Source organism: Danio rerio, chromosome 14 (genome assembly GCF_052040795.2).
Source record: "Danio rerio strain M-AB ecotype USA chromosome 14, GRCz13ab, whole genome shotgun sequence".
Lineage (NCBI taxonomy): Eukaryota > Metazoa > Chordata > Actinopteri > Cypriniformes > Danionidae > Danio > Danio rerio.
The window spans coordinates 27,105,065-27,122,235 of record NC_141034.1 but is presented as its reverse complement, the minus strand read 5'-3'; the positions used below and the strand labels follow the sequence as shown (position 1 = coordinate 27,122,235).

The 17,171-nt window shown below is 39.8% G+C and overlaps 2 protein-coding genes across 3 annotated transcripts in view; both read right to left on the bottom strand.

Moving 5' to 3' along the window:
- atp7a (ATPase copper transporting alpha) overlaps positions 1-17,171 on the bottom strand; it is an 813,718-nt gene that overhangs the window by 210,504 nt on the left and 586,043 nt on the right. The gene's annotated exons all lie outside the window — the stretch shown is intronic.
- LOC147833953 (uncharacterized) overlaps positions 6,261-17,171 on the bottom strand; it is a 151,178-nt gene continuing 140,267 nt past the window's right edge. The window contains exons 5-6 of the mRNA XM_087281484.1: positions 8,762-11,820; positions 6,261-8,673 (exon numbers count right to left, since the gene is read on the bottom strand). Coding sequence (XP_087137610.1) covers positions 11,739-11,820 — 82 coding nt within the window. The 3' untranslated portion in view covers positions 6,261-8,673; positions 8,762-11,738. The remainder of the gene's footprint in view (positions 8,674-8,761; positions 11,821-17,171) is intronic.

Sequence of the window (17,171 nt, the reverse complement as noted above, 5' to 3'; positions counted from 1 at the left end):
AACACTTTCTAAAACCGCTTGCCACAGATTCAAGTGTCTTATATAGTTGGAATTCATGGATCAAGATCCAGCCAACACACTGGCAAAATTTTCATGTATTTTGCAAACTTTTGTGAACTAGTTCTTAGTACAAAAAAGTTAAAGTTCAAGGTAACATTGCAAGCTCAACAACTTTGGCCACATTGTGGTGCTATAAAGTAAGAAAACATAATGTGTCAAACCAAGTAACTGTTAGTCAGATCAAATTAAAATTTGGCATGCAGTGTCTTTGTCTATGGTCTATGAGGTCTATGAAGAAATTGCAGTCTCTCAAAAAACATGGCTGCCATAAGAAAAATTATTGTTAACACCTATTAGACAAGATTATAATTGCTGATCAGAACATATCTCAGTGTGCATGTCTAACTTATTGTGCCAGAGGTCTTTGAGAAATTTAAAAGAACTTAGGGACTAGATGACTCTACCAAAGACCATAGAATAAACAAGACATGTCACTTGTATAATTTTGGATAGGGAAAAGTGTAAAGGTCAATAGGGTGAATTAAGCTCGTCTACTAGTACAGGAGCCAATTATTGATCAATATAGACTGATGGAGAAGCTTGCACCAGACGTCTTCTATTACGACAGATTGGTGGTCAACAAACACACTGGAATCTCATTGAATACTTGCTTCACAGACATGAGAAATATATCCAGATAAAGCTTGAAATCTCTACTTTTAAATGAACCATGTGCATTTAAAAACAAAAAAAATTTGGTTTGTAATCTGTATAAAAAGAATGCGAGGTACAGTCCATCCTGTCAAGCGCACATCACATAACAGCAATTACTCAAACGCTCAGAGACTTGTAAATAGAGTAACTTCATTTCTGGAGGAGACTTGCCATCAAGACCAAGTTGTGAATTACTTCAGAATGATAATGTGTAGAATGGCCTTAAATAAGGTTGAAGTCATGCACATGCACATTATAGCTCGGTCAACCTGCAAATATGCATATTTTATTTAATTTGGACATTTGGAAATGAAACTTATGAGACATCTGATATATATCCGCACCAGACTCGCACCTGATCGTCACTTTAATAATTCTAATTCTTCGTTTTAGGCATGATGATGGGTCACCGTAGATATTAACAGCAGATTCAGTGAGCTGCGCATCTCTGATAGTAAAATAATAGCATCCGTTAATCGTAAACGTTTTTAAATGAATATTTATAAAAACTAAAATTTGTCTTTGTACAACATTTAATTTATTTTTAAATACAGAAAGTAAAAATAAGACATTTTAGCTTTTACAGATACAGGAACAAGATAACAAAAAGGGTGCCGCGTCAGCCTAAATGGCAGCTATATTGTGTTTACTTGGCCTTTTTCTATGCACTGCAAAAATAGAATAGCATCTACTGTGCCTAAATTGGGTAGATTCCGCCTCGCCTCCAAAACACGGCCAGCTGCACTGAATGAGCATTCGCTTTCACCGCTTGCTGTGGGAATGAACAAGATTCTCATCGTAAGGCGTTGCAGTTGTATAAATAAGCAATCTTGTTTCTTCCAGAACGATGGCAGATTTTCTTCTGATGACTCCTCTAACTGAAAGTTTGACCAGTACTCTTGCACTTCATCCATTATTTTGGGCATCTCATCTTCCCATTCTGCAAAGCCCACTCTCTGCTTTTTCTCTGGTCCACTGCCGTGTCCCGCCATAAATCCACCCGCAACCTACCCGCAATTAATCATAATGTATTTTTTTTATTACCCAACCCGCCCGTCTCACGGATTTACCGCAACGCCCATGGATATAACCGATAACCGTGCATCAATACTAAGCATACTGCCGGAGAGGTGTTTCAAAGATGGCCACCGATTGAAATGACTTGCCTTAAAAGGGACTTTGACAATCTTATAAAACAAGTGTTGTGGTAATCTCTGGACTGTCTAGATAAAAAAAAAAAAAAAGTTTTGCCTTTGAACAGCTATTTGCTTTATTTGCCCTACAGCTGAATGTGTTGCCAAATATACCAAAAAAATTAATAAACAAATACTCCAATCTTCATGACATTTGCACCATGTCATTGCAGAAAAAGCTTATACGATTTCAATTTAAGTGTGAAATAAATGATAACGTGGCAATTAACTTAAATCGGTAAAAACTTTAAATTGAGACATTTTTTAGTAGTAAATTGGCATTTGATAGTGCATAACTTATGGCTATAATGTAAAATTAAATAAATGTGATGTGATACATACAGCACATTACTTCATCTCTCATCTCATAAAGTAATGCATTTAAAAAAAGTTCAGCTTAATTTCTGTAATATATAATTTCTCCTTTATGGTGTCCTCAAACAACAGTATGACTTTGTTATGAAGAAACAAATTAATTGTTTTGAATAACCAACCTCTAGCAGTAAAACTTGATCTCAAAAGTTGTTCTAAATGAGATCCCAGCTGAAATCACCATGTTTACTAAACTGATTATATGCTGTAATCTTCTGTAATACAGCCCCAGATATTCGACACCCTACTCAACACCCCTAGACAGCATGCAACTGGGAAATACCAATTTTTAAAAAAAGTTACTCAAGATGAGGTTGCTAAAACTCCAAACACAAAGTGTGTGCAAAAAGCAAAACAAAAACGACAACAACAACAACAACAAAAAAAGCTTCAGTGGGGTACTGGGAAATGTATCCATAATTTCTGCATCAGAATTGTAGTGATTGGTGTCTTAGACAAAATAGCACCTTCTTAAAACAGAGCTCAGTATCTTCAGCACAGGATAACACAATCGCTTTGCAAATCCAAGGTTAAGTTAGCAGTCAAATCTCCTTAAATCATCCATTCCTACTAACCTACTCGCTCACCCTCACCTAGGAGATTTCAGCTCAGACCCCTGCTGAATAATCTCACAGTCAGAAAGACGACGTGAAAGCTATTTCAAGAGCAAAGTAATCTCGCAGCCCTCTTCAGAGAACACCTATTCCCTCTAATGCGTCTTCCACATTTAATTACCAAAAACCTTTCTCACCTTCATTCGCATTCATACGGTCTAAATTCGAAAATCAAAAGTTGAGCTGAAGTCTAATTAGCCGTGTGTTTCATGAATGGCAGTTTCGGCGTGTTACTCAGCTCGGTATAGATTAGAGAGGATGTCTCTCTTAAGTCTCATTAGAGCAAACCCTTGAGTAACATTCAGGCCGGAATTAAAAGAGTAAATCAAATGTTTGACTACATGTGGGAGATGTATCAGGTAATTTTTTTTGGAAGAGGGATGAATCCATGAGGAAGCGATAGCAATCAGTGTCCAGATGTTTGCATTCACATTTCCATATCAAACTCAAATGTGTTTCTGCGCTTCAGTGATATGCCTTGTTTAATTAAGAATCAACAAAACCAAGTCTGTAAGGGAAAGAAGTACAGATTGTTCAGAATGATACAATAAGTTGCAGTCTTTCAACAGATATTCCAGTGGACCAAAACTCCAGGAAACAAGAGAGGATTAAACTAAATAAATAAACACATGATCTGGGACATTAAGCAGATGGTTGCAACATTGTCGGAATAAGTACTTAGAAGAAGGGTTTGAATAACAATTATGCATGACTAACTTCCTTGTAACTTTTCAGAAAAGATAATGACAATAAAGTGTCTATATTTGAGATATTTCATATTTTAATTCATACTTGTATTTTTTTTTTAAATAACTTTCTATCAAACAATAGTGTGTTTCAATAAAAATGTTAATCAACAAAACACTGATAATATTTTTTTCTTATGTAATTATTTTTTTATCACTTGTATTAAATCTTTTTAATATAACTTATAATCAAATTATTACACAAGTACGTAAATAAACAGTAGTTTGATATATTTTCATCATATCTACAATGCTTTGATTTGTTAAATGATTGGTCAAATCTGTTGTGAATAAGCATGTGTCAAAAGCAAAAGTCCAATTGCCATATATGATCAGCAGGTCAGCAATTAAAAACTATTGATGCCACTGATTGTTCCATGTAAATACAAGTCTGAGTCTGATGATGAAACACTGGAAGATTCTCATTGGAAATTTTATATTAGTTATTACTGTAGTTTGTGGTATTGTTAGGTTCTCTTAATTTTGTCTAGGAAAACACAGATACACAACAGAATGTTAGTGGAGTTTGTGTGTGTTTCAGCACTGAGGTGCCATGAGCAACCACACAAAAGGACTAAACAAAAGAAAAATACAACTTGAACAAAAATTAACAAGAGATTTATTAAGTAATTAAGGGAGGGTATTAAGAAGGCTTCAAGAGGGAGTTCAAGACAAAACAAACAAAAAAAAGTCTTCTAATTGATAGAAAGGGAAAAACTACATAATCTAAATTAAAGAAAAAAAAAAACATCAAAATACCCTCACTCTCTTACTAACATACACAAGTGAAAAAAAACAATTATAAAAAGAAAAAATGGCACCCCCTCTCTTTACTAACCCGATCCCACACCATTAAAAAAAATGCGTAATTTTACGGTGTATTTCCAGCAACTGGAGTGCTGAAAAAAACAACATAAAATATCAGCCATTAAATTACAAAAATTCACTGTAAAATAACAGACATTAAATTTCTTGTAAATTTCTGTTATTCAATTGCTGTTATTTTACAGCAAATTTCTGTAATTTAACGGCCGTTATTTTCCGGTACCCCGGCTGCCGAAAATAAAACATAAAATTAAGATTTTTATTTTTTTTTTAAATCAAAAACAAACTCACAACCAAAAATAGTTTCTTAGGCAAAAACTACATTAGGTTGACAACAGCATTAACAGAAATTAAATAAATTAAAGCTCCTTATCAACAGATAATGCTTTAAATGAATAAAAGAAACCTGTAAAGCCTCACAAAAGAGCCTTCACATACACAAAACACACTGTCTAGTGAAGACGTGCTGCTTAAATGTCCACTGCTCTTCTCATACTCCAATCAGTGAGCAGTTCGTCATTAGCAACAGGTGATGGTCATTATCTCCTACAAGAGTAGAACAGAGAAAGAAAATAAGGAAATACAAAACAAAATCAAATACGTCCTGGGAAATAACAGTATGTTATTTTATAGCTGTGAAACTCTTCTACACCTTCTTCCACATTCCATCAGCAGTAATAAAAGAAAAACAGCAGTGCACAACTGCTTCTGTTGAGCTTGTTTATGTCATAGCAAATTAGATCGGTTTAGTCACTGCAGATTTGACTCAGTGTTTACTTACTGTATTTGGTGCTTTCTTGAATTCTCTGAATGTAAATAACTAGTGCAGTAAAATGTGCTGTGAGCAAGACATGCATTTAGCAGCTTCAATGACTATAATGGGAGTTTTTGTGAAAGTGGATAAGTAAATCTTTTGTCTATTAAAATGACCATAGTGCAAAAATATTAGAGATCTACAGTGGGGGAAGTAAGTGCATTTAGTCATTTAGCAGTGTTGAAGTACTGAACACGTCATCATTTTTCTTAGAAAACATATTTTTAAAAGGTACTGTTGAATGGTATTTTTTCACTGGATGTTGGTTAGAAGCAAAGAAATCCATATATGCAAAGAAAACAAAAGTAGTTATCAAAATAAGTTGTGTGTAATAAATTGAAATGACACAGGGAAAAAGTACTGAACACATGAAGAAAGAAAGGTGTAGAAAGGTAGTGAAAGCCCAGACAGTTGCTAAAATCTCTGAGTAAGTAACCCTATGCCTTTCGTCAGTTTAAATTAATGTTAGCCATTTTAGTCCAACATCTACATGGATGATGAAGATGAAACCAAAGGTGAACATTTCAGCAAGACAACAATCCAAAACACAGCCAAGCAAACTCTTAAATGGTTTCAGAGAAAGAAAATCAAGCTGTAGATTGGCCCAGCCAATCACCTGATGTGAATCTAATAGAAAATTCAAAATAAAGATTGAATTTGATAGACACAGAACCATAAAAATGTTTACACTCCTGTTATGTTGACATCACTCCTGAGTAATGCATGTGATTTAAGCCATGACCAAAAAAAAAAAAAAAAAGAAAACTTTATATAAAGTATGAAATCCATTTCAGTAGTTCAGTACTTTTTCCTTGTGTCATTTTATTGGCATTACACAGGTTTTTTAGGGTTAATTTTTCCAATCTTTTTTATTTTTATGTTCCTATTGTTTGAGTTTTTACCAAAAATCTTGTTCAATACTATGTCAACAGCCCATTTAGAAAGATTATTCCCAGGATAAAACATGGCGTGTTTTTTTTTTCCCTCACTGAATGGAATAACTTATTTTAATACGTTATAGAAGATAGCCAGATAATTTAATTTTGGCTATTAGGAATTGGTTGTTTCTTTTTATAAGAAAATAACTTCATTTGTAAAGAATGCTGATCTTTAAAATTTGCAGACCTTTTACATTCAGCTACATAATACATTGCATACACACAGCAGTATACCACTAGGCAGGCTATAAACATGGCAAGTGTTTTTCAGCCACTGATACAGTAACTTTTGGTGAAAATTTTATAAAGTGCAATTTAATCAAAGTATAATCAGTTAAATAGACTTTCCAATTAATAGCATTCATTTAGTTGTTTAAACTTAGTGTGATAAAAGCCATTTAAGTCCCATCGGGTGATCGCTAAAACCCCGTTGAAAATACTGTGGTAAAATAAATTCCCATATTTAGAAGATATGGGGTGGAACACTAGAACTTAATGCAGTGCTTCTTGTCCACTGTGAGACTGTGAAAATTAAAAGTCCCTGTGTGTTTACATTAAGGAAAAAGTGGATATATAGTAACAACAGCACTCTTTGTACTCACAAAGTGTAAAACAAATAAATGTATAAGTTTATTTATACATCAGTTTAGGAAATGCAATGCAATGTAAATAAAATAAATAAAATGCATCATCTATTGCAAAGTGTCAGAACTAACACTCTGACACTGACTCTGCCTCTCAGAAACGTCATTGTTTAGGGATTAATACAGCTACTAACACTTTCTAACACGTGTTGCCTCTGCAGATTTTCAGTATTATGTTATGTGAGATCATCTCCAGTTACCTCGATAGTATGTATACAGTTAGTATCTCATTATATCCACAGGAAATGGTTTGCATTCACGTCGCTTTGATTATTGGTTCCTACTGGCATCTTGCAGGTCTTATACCACATCCTCTAAATACAGTATCTCTCACAGGTCTTAATGTGCTTCAGGGAATCAACAGGGCCTGTCGGAGGTATAGCGCAATGCTGATCAATACTGACTTCAGCATCCTTTAATTCTCAAGCTGGATATCGATCGCACGGCAGGTGGGAAGGGGGATTGTTCCACCTTGCATGCCATAAATGTTCGGACGAAGAGAGACGGAGAAGAACTAAGGCATGTTGACAGATAATAACCATTGATGTGTGCATAGTAACAAAGTGAAATGTCAATAAAACACATCTGCGAGATATGTATTGACTCTTGTGTTATGTATGAGTGTTTTTACCTGAATATCAGCAAGTAAGAAGATATTACATTTTAAAAGTCTGAAAATAGAAGAAAGACATATGCGTTCAATCTGTGTTTATGACAGATTCGCAATAACGCCAACTGTCTGTTTTGAAGAGATAAAAACTAAGATGATGCAAGAATGTGGCATTTTGAAGAAATAAAGTCATTAATCCCTTGTCAAGCAACATACTGACGAAATGCACACAGAGCCACAGTATGGATGTGACACTAAAAATGAGAGAAATCTCCAAAGAAATGTGTCATCCCTTTCTTATCTATAAGATTAAGCAGATTAAGATGAAATCCTTTGCTTGTGCGTCAATCTTCTTTTACTGGCACTGAGTGTTAGCATGTACGGGCAACTTCCTGGATGACAATGAAGAGCAAAAAAAGTTATTTTTCCAATGTGGTTTCTGAAAATGCATAAGCCACACTCCAGAAAAGCACACCAGCTTAAACTGGCAGGTGGCATCGGCGCCTCAGGGAGATGTGACATCTCTTCAATCTGACAAAGCCCACATGGGCTGAGATCTGACACTGGCAGAGAAACAAACTTGTAAACATGTATGTTCGTGTTGTTTCCTGACGCTGCTTGCAGGCCTTCTGGGATCTTGAACTTTTTGTTGTGACATTTATATACAGGTGAAACAATACACCCACAGAGATCTTTTGTGTGTGTGTGTGTGTGTGTGTGTGTGTGTGTGTGTGTGTGTGTGTGTTTGTGATGGACACAACTGAAGGAAGTGTCCTGCTTGAGAGGATATAATGATAGATTGGCTTCCACACAGAATGGCAAAACTAGTCATATACCTTTCAGCGAACTTTATTTTTGTGTCAGAAAAAAGATCGCTAGACTAACAGTTTTGTAGGTGTAAATAATAATAAATCATAAGTATAACAAAAAGGCAGCAACAGGACCAATCGCAAACATCAATCACACCAAAAATCATGACAGATTATAATTTCACAAATTACAATTAAGAATGATTTATTAAGATCTAAAAATGATTCTTAAAGTCTGCAAATCTATATGCCAGATTTATGAATTATGTGACTACAACTGCTCATATACAAATTAAAAATGGTTCCAACTGACAGTGTCCCTATTAAGAGCTTACTGTTGCCTATTCCCAGTTAAGTCACTGAACCATTCTTACAATGAATGCATTTGACATAGCTGATTCATTCAGGAATTGACTTTCTTTATGATTGGTTCACAGAATCATCAACTCAGTTTATTCAAAAACACTAATTCATTCCTTAACAAAAGGTTATCCATTTTGCCAAAATATACCCAGTGGATCAGCTGTGACCTTGTTTGGAATTGTTGTTGTTTTTTAATGATTATTTTTTTCAGGGTTTTCACCTTTAATTGATAGCACAGTAGAGAGTATTGATAGAAAAGCAGAGAGAGGGGAAGGATCAGCATAGAACCTTGAGGCGGGAATCAAACTCGGGTCACCATGACCACCGGAGTGCTCGTGTCAACACGCTAACCACTACGCCATTGGCACCGACTTGTTGTTGTTTGTTAAGAGAAGCAGCCATTGAGAACCACTGAAAGGCAGCTACAGTCCAGACATGGTCGCTTTGAGTATACTGGGATATTCTGCTGTGACTGCAGAAGGATTGTTAAATCTTTGCGCTGAGAAAGGGGCAATTGCATACAATTTAAATCTGTTTTTTTTTTTTTAACTAGTGACAAATTATGTGTATCCCTAAAAATATATAAAAAATAAAAAGATTGAACAATGTAAGTCATTTAGAAAACCTGTCTGTAATACGTTTCATATCTCCTATTTGATTTGAAGAAGGAAAAGTACAGAAATAAACAAAGTAAATGTGCAACAGAAACCAAAACACAAACCAAAAACAAACAGTCCCAAGCATGATTCTCTTTCATTGTGCTTGTCGCCACTCCTCCTTTCATCCGTCCTGATATCATAAGCAGCCCCCCCCCCCCCAATTGACATACCCCATCACTCCTCACAGGCTGTGGGGCACCTCATGGTTCACTGCCACCAAAACTGAAACCAAAACTAAACATAAAGTGTCCCAGGCTTTGTCCTCTCTCAGCCATTCCCCCCACTTATGACACCTTACTTATGTACTTTATGCCACTCATTACAAGGCTACTTGCCACAAAACATAAACATTAGGCACAGAAAATTGTTCTGAGCTGCAATAGTTTATTAATTCCTTAATTAAATGCAAAATACAGAAATGAGAACAGCTGATGGAGTCTACACTAATCTGTACATTATTCAGTCACATGCTGGCGTCAAACTGTAAAAAGCACAAGCTGTCAGAAACAAAACTATCTAAATAAAGCATACTCCAATCACCTGTTATTCAATAAAAATGGTGCCAAATAGCTAAAAAATGTGAAAAGGAGTCAAAAAGCTGCAGTGTGGCAGATACATTTAAATGTGGATGTTAGTATATGGATTTGAACATATTACCTGGTAGTCATGGTAATTCAATGTTCACTTATGAGCCTGATTTAGCTGTTTTTTATCTTGGGATAACATACTTTGGCCGATCAGAACTGAGTATCCCAGACAGCAGTGTAATAAGTAATGACTAATACCTAGCCTATAACCCTTTGATGTAATCTGTATGCTCCAGTCCATGTTGACTCCTTTTTGTTATGCTGCAAGCCTAAGAAATATTTTTTTGCATGCTGCACAATTTCTGATTCAGGCCCTTCTGATTTCTAGCCTTGACTATTGCACTGCTCTTTTAGGCTGACGTTCATCATGTACAATCAAACTTTTACAGAAGATTCAAAATGCTGTAGCCAAACTTAGCCTAAGAGAGACCATGTCACGTCTTTCTTTTTGTCCCAGGCACTACAATCACTTAGACCTCTCATCAAGTTCACAACATTAATGCTTTCATACAAAACAGCCACAGGCTCTGCACCATCATACCACTCACTCACGAGTCTTTGTCTGAAATCGGAAAGTAAGCATCACTTTGTGATACCATCATAGAGGTTTCATCTTGCTGGTGGAATCAGTAATGTAAAGTAATGAATTACAAATAATCAGATTACATTAATTGAGTAGTTTTTTTTTCAGGAATTGTAATTTACTAAGTAGTTTTAAAATGTTTACTTTTTACACCACTCCTTCAACCTGCAGTCACTGCTTTATATTTATTTGTCTATGAGAAAAATTAGTCCTCTGATTCCTGTCCAGTCTAATCACACATAGAAGGTAAATTGCATTATAATGAACTACCTCAATGCAAGGGCAATTTCTAATTGCAGCAAACTGTTAGGAAGCATTGAAAGTATCCAAGAAGATGTCCAAAATCTCATTGACCCAGAGACTGTTTAGATGCATGTCACTGATTAGATGATGACAGATGTTTACCATATGATGATCAAAATGGCCTTAAACACCCAGTAGACACAAGACGTCAACATGACATCAGATTGATGTTGTACTCCAATGTCGTGGGAACATTGCATTTTGTTTCGAAATGAAATCGGGTTGGTGTCAGAACCCAAGGTCAGGCCAATTTCAATGTCCAACCTAAAATCAACCAAATATCAATGTCTAATGATGTTACAGCTTAACGTTGTGTGGACGTTACAAAAATCACCTCAATCAGACGTTGGATTTCGGTTGCTATTGCTGTCGAAAAAATGTCATTTTTTGTCATACTGAAAAAAGTCATTTCATGTCATTATGAGACATCAAAATGACATTGTCCTTGGACGCTGGCTAGACTTTGAAGTTTGGTTACTTGACATCACAACCTAATTCTAACCTATTAATAACGTCTTATGATGTTGTGTGCCTGCTGGGCAATAATTAATTGCACTACAGAATGTTAAGTTTACACACATCCACAAATTACATGTAAATGCATCAGCTTGTTACAGCATAATACTCACTACTCATTACTCACTACTCCTGAGTACTTTTGAAAGGTCTACTATGAGTTGACCATGATGATAGGGTTTGAGTCTGGTAAAGAATGGTTGCATAAAGTAGGTAAGACAAAAACTAAGCCAAAAAATAAAATAAACATATAAATAATGGATTGAGAATGTGGTAAAATCTGAAAACTTGGTAAAAATCTACAGGCTTTTCTTTTTCAGGATTGCTTTTTAAAACACTGCAGTTGAGTTTAGGGAAGGGGGTTGGTGGGCCAATTGGTGCTTTTTAAAACACTATTGGTTGGGTTTGGGGAAGGCGAAGGGTGGGGGTCAGTTGTTCAGTCAGTGAATCAGTCAGTCGACAGTGGCCTTTGGTGGATTTCCATGAGAACAGCAGGCGTGAGCAGGAGTGTCACGAGAGAAATTTGAGATCTGAAAATGCATACACAGCATAGGATGTTTTTGCTTTCTCCAGAAATGTATGTAGGGGTATGTAATTAGAATGAGCCTGGGTTGATAATAACCCTGATTTAATCTTAGTTTACGCAATATGATATACTTCTCCTGTTGCATATACTGTAAATAAAAAAATAATAATAATAAATTAACAAATAAAGAAAAAAAAAACGAGCAACTCAGCTTTGTTTGATGGCTTGTGATAATTTTTTTCCTCTCGGTCATAAGCTATAGTTTTTCTTTTATTAAATCTTTTTATCTTTTTTTTTTTTTGGAAAATTAAGTTTCTTAATTTCTTTCAGAGCTGTTAACATAATAATTTTATCACATATTTTGTGGCCTCAAACTTTTACTACCTTTAAGACTGATGCCAGAAACACAAAGGTGTTTTGTTGTAGTCTGCTAATGTATTTGTACAATACTGAAATCCTGAAAATGATCATTTGTTTTTTTATTGCAAACCATGTCTTTCTCACCAAAGCGTCTATTTGAGTGCCTACAGTATACAGGTAGGCACAGAAGTGCTGATAAGATCATGGTCTGAAGGCTGAAATTTGTGGATATTGAGGGTCTGCAGTGTTGTCACACCTTGGGGAAGCTCTAAGCTTCCGATTGGTCAGTTTGAATGTCTTAGATTTGGTTTGGTAATTGTTACTAGCTGTTGCTCTGGCTCTTCTCTCTTGCACTTCTTTTGATTCCACAGACTCTTTCCCTGGGCCCTGCTTTTTCAATCTCTCTATGTTCCCCTCACACATTCTCTCATGTACTGTAACTTTCTTCAATTATGTTGGTGACAATTACTGTATACATTTTATCATTTCATATGTTTTAAAACACATGCACTAATTCAGATTTTTACATATAACCAACACAAATACTGTTGTTAATCAATTTTACTTAAAAACACTCTGCAAATGTCTTGTAAATTAACATTAACATTGAACTGCTCCACTTTAAATTACAATAAAGTCACACAATAGCAACACTCTCCCACTTTTTTGCTGTTCTAACTGCTTATTTCCATCATTGATATATGTGGAAGAAGGTGGGTATACTGTAAATGTACAGTTTTACACCATCATGGTGACAATGTTTCTTTAGACATTATGCAATTCTACAGCCTGAACCATAGTTCTTGAACATTCACTATCCTTTGACTCAGAAAACCTCAAAGAAATCTAAATTGATGACTGAGTTGTATAATTTATTCTCAACAAATTCAGGAAAGCCATTCTTCTGCTTGCATTTATGTGCAGTATTAAATGCTTTATATGCGCAGCATGATGACTATAATCTGCTAACATGAGAGCAATATAAATGTGTTGCTCGTCAGCTGTGTGAAGCAAGCTTTAGACAGTCCACCTCTGAATGTCTCCATTATGGCTAAAAGATCATCCGACTACTAATCAATCACAGAAATGAGCAGCAGCACAGCAGGTCAGCAGAGAGATGTGCAGATGCACCCATAATGAGAAGCGGAAGGACAACAGGGAGCCATTGCTGTTCTTGATGGATGAACGCAAGTTAGTTAACAACAAGTGAATCTGAAAGAAGAACGATCCCCTTGAACAACCCAGTGGGAGGAATGACACAATGCCACTGTTTTGCATTTCTCCTTGTGGAACTTGATAACTCTCTGTTCCTGATGAAAGGGTAAAATGTGGCAGTTCATTTAAAGTAACTGTTGATAGTGGTTAACATGTAGAGATATTTGATTTGTAGAGTCCAGAAGATGATAATCATTTTCTGCTGTGGGATTCCTCAAGGATTTCTCAAAGGCTTTATAACAAACTTTTGCTGTTTGATTAATGTATGAAATAAGGTCTACGGCTAACAATCCTTTCTTTTCTTTTATTCTATGATATAATTTGCCAGTGTTGGATAAAGTAGTCAAATGGTGTAATTGGTTAACAGCACAGATCTATAAAGGCCTGTTCACATTTAGGACAATAACAGTTTCCATTACGCTTAGAATTAAGAAGGCAAATTTAAAAAACACTTAATGGAATCATCAATATTGCATAAAAGTTTTGGGCACACATGAGGAGGTTCTTTGTTTTTTTCTTTTCTTTTTTTGCACATACATGTCATCTGTCTTATGTACTGTAAAAGTAATAAAATATGTCTCATACTGTAAGTTAGTTAGTTTGTTATATGTAGTTCCCCTTCGGGGGGAACTTCAGCACTATAAGTGGATTTGATTGTAAAATCCACGCATTGGGAGGTTCGGTTCAGAAGCTACTCGTCTGAAAGAGTATTGAACGGGCCAATTAAGAATGAATTGGCAGCGCAAGCCTGCGCAGGTGAGCGGCATAAGCAATCAACTGAGTATATAAGCTCACCTGGCGCCAGCAGACGCTATCCTTTTCGCTTCAGAGACTTTCTGATCGAGTCGATGAGGGTTCCTCCTGCTGTGACCAGCGATTCTGAGCGAACGAGAGCATTCTCCCGGTCCAGAGTGTGTACACGCAGTGGCAGACGGTCGAGCTGGGTTTCTCCCTTGCCTGGCGTTCTTTGGGTCCGGTCCTCCAGAGCGGTGCGTATAAAGTTGCAAACTTCACAGAAAGAGCAACACAGTCGTGCAGCACGTCCTTATCAGGACGGCGCTCCGACTGTGCGTTTCTGGATGCGGTGGTTTCCTGTCCTCGGATGATGGGCGCGGGCACTGTGTTACATGTCTGGGGGTCCAGCATGTTAATGCGCTGCTCGCGGGCAGTTCATGTCGTCATCGCGATGCCATGACTGTTGCGCAAGATCGCGGTTAGCCTTTGCAAAAAGGCGAACCACCCCAGTTGTCCCCTGCTCTGCAGCGGGCACTCGGGCAGATCTGAGGGTTTCAGCGAGAGATAATCCGTCGCCCACGGGCCCGCGGACCTCCCGCTCCTTTAAGCGCTCCATCCAAGCTTCGGGCGGAGGAAGCGATCCGTCTAACAGATGGTAGCCCTTACGCCCGATGACACCGGAGACCAGATGTCCACCGCGGCATCGGAGGGTGGGCTTTCATTGTCCGATGATGATCCAGACCCGCTCGCCCCCTTCGGGCTGGTGAGCGCTGTCACTACGGATCCTGAAACGGACATGTTAGCCGTGCTTTCCCGGGCTGCTTCGGCCGTGGGTTGGAGATGGTTTATCCCCCAGCTCCGCGGCCGGACCGACTAGAGGGGCGTTCCCTTCTTCCCGGAGGTGCACAGTAGGCTCACGCGGTCTTGTAAAGCACTTTTTTTCTGCTCGTGCTGCGTGTTCCTCCACCCTAACCACTCTTGACGGTGAAACAGCCAGGGGGTATGTGGCGATTCCTCAGGTTGAGTGCGCGATGGCGGTAAATCCGCGCGGCGCCTCTTCTTGGCGGGGTCCGCCTCGTCTCCCATCCAAAGCCTGTAAGTTATCTACCTCCCTCGGAGCTAGAGCTTACATAGCTGCGGGCCAGGCTGCTTCCGCCTTGCATGCGATAGCCACCTACCAGCGCTACCAAGCGCAGGCGCTGGCCGAGCTGCACGAGGGTGGGTCCAACCCAGGCTTACGAGCTTCGCACCGCCGCCGACTTAGCTCTTCGGACTACTGAGTCCGCTGCGTGTGCGTTGGGGAGGACGATGTCCACATTAGTGGTCCAGGAGCGCCACCCCTGGCTGATATGCGCAAAGTCGACAAAGTCCGCTTTCTTGACTTCCCCATATCCCCAGCCAGGTTCGGCGACACTGTCTGTGAATTCACCCAGGAATTCAAGGCGGTGAGAGAGCAGTTGGTGGGTGATGTCTTATCGGCGGTCCGTAGCCCGCTCCGCCCGCCGTGCCATTCATACCTGCTCCTCGCCGAAGGCGCCCGCCTACGAGAGCTGCTCCGCCCCCGCACACGCCTAAGGCGAAGCGAGCGCGTCGGGCACCTCGGAAGCAGGCAGCCCCCCTGCCCAGAACGCCGCTAAGTCCGGCAACGGACCGCGAAGCGCCCCTGGGACAGGCCATCTGGAGAAGAGGGAACTTGCTCTTTCCCCGCTGGAGGGCGGGGCCCCATTTCCAACGGCACTTTTTACTGCCATGAAAACATTATGAAAGGGCACTTTTCACTTCCCCAGATGTGACAGCCCGAAATCTGCCAGTCTGGGACGCTATGCTTTCTAGCTTGCAGATTCGGTGCGTTTCGCCAGTGGCTCACGAGCGCTGGGAGGACGGTCTCCTTTCTCCCACCCCTCGAGCCTCCCCTCCGGAGCTCGGGTTTGGAGTGAGAGCAAATATCTCACCTCCAGCTTTTCCGTGGGACCCGCGAGCTTCCCGGATCAGCACACCCACTCCGCGCTGCCCCACTGCTGGTACGTCAGCGATTGTAGCGATGAGTCCATTAGCGAGAGCTCTGCCTGCCTGGTTAGCGCGGGCCAGCTCTTCGCGGTGGCTCATACGCACAATCAGACTCGGCTATGCGATTCAGTTCGCGAAACGGCCCCCCAAGTCACGGGTGTGTATTCACCAGGGTCAGCCCCCTGTCCGCCCCTGTCTTGCGAGAGGAGATTGCTGTCCTCCTGGCGAAGGATGCAATCGAGCCGCTCCCTCCAGCCGAGATGGAGAGCGGGTTTTACAGCCCACGCTTCATCGTGCCCAAAAAGAGCGGTGGGTCACGGCCAATCCTAGATCTGCGCGTTTTGAACCGCTGCCTGCACAAGCTGCCGTTCAGAATGCTCACGCAGAAGCGCATCCTCCGGTGCGTTCGTCCTCTGGGTTGGTCTGCAGCATTAGACCTGATGGACGCGTATTTCCATGTCTCCACTCTTCCTCGCCACCGGCAGTTTCTGCGGTTTGCGTTTGAAGGTCGAGCTTGGCAATACAAAGCCCTCCCCTTCGGGCTCTCTCTGTCTCCGCGGGTCCTCACCAAGCCCGCGGAGGGTGCCTCAGCGCCCCTTCGGCTCGCGGGCATCTGCATACTCAATTTCTTACGACTGGCTGAATTGCCCTCTCTTTTGATTATGCACAGAGTTGATTATGCACAGAGACAAAGTGCTCTGGCACTTCCACCTGTGGGGGTTTCAGGTCAACCGAGAAAAGAGCAAACTCGCCCCCGTGCAGAGGATCTCTTCTCTCGGGCTGGAGCTGGACTCGGTCACCATGGCAGCGCGCCTCTCCGGAGAGCGCGCTCAGCTGATGCTGTACTGTCTGAGAGAGCTCGACAGTAAAATAGTGGTCCCACTGAAACAATTTCAGAGGCTCCTGGGGAATATGGCATCCGCAGCCGCTTCATGCCGCTCGGATTATTCTATATGAGACCACTTCAGCACTGGCTTCACGATCGAGTCCACAGACGCGCATGGCACGCGCGCGCACACCGAGTCTCTGTTACTGCGC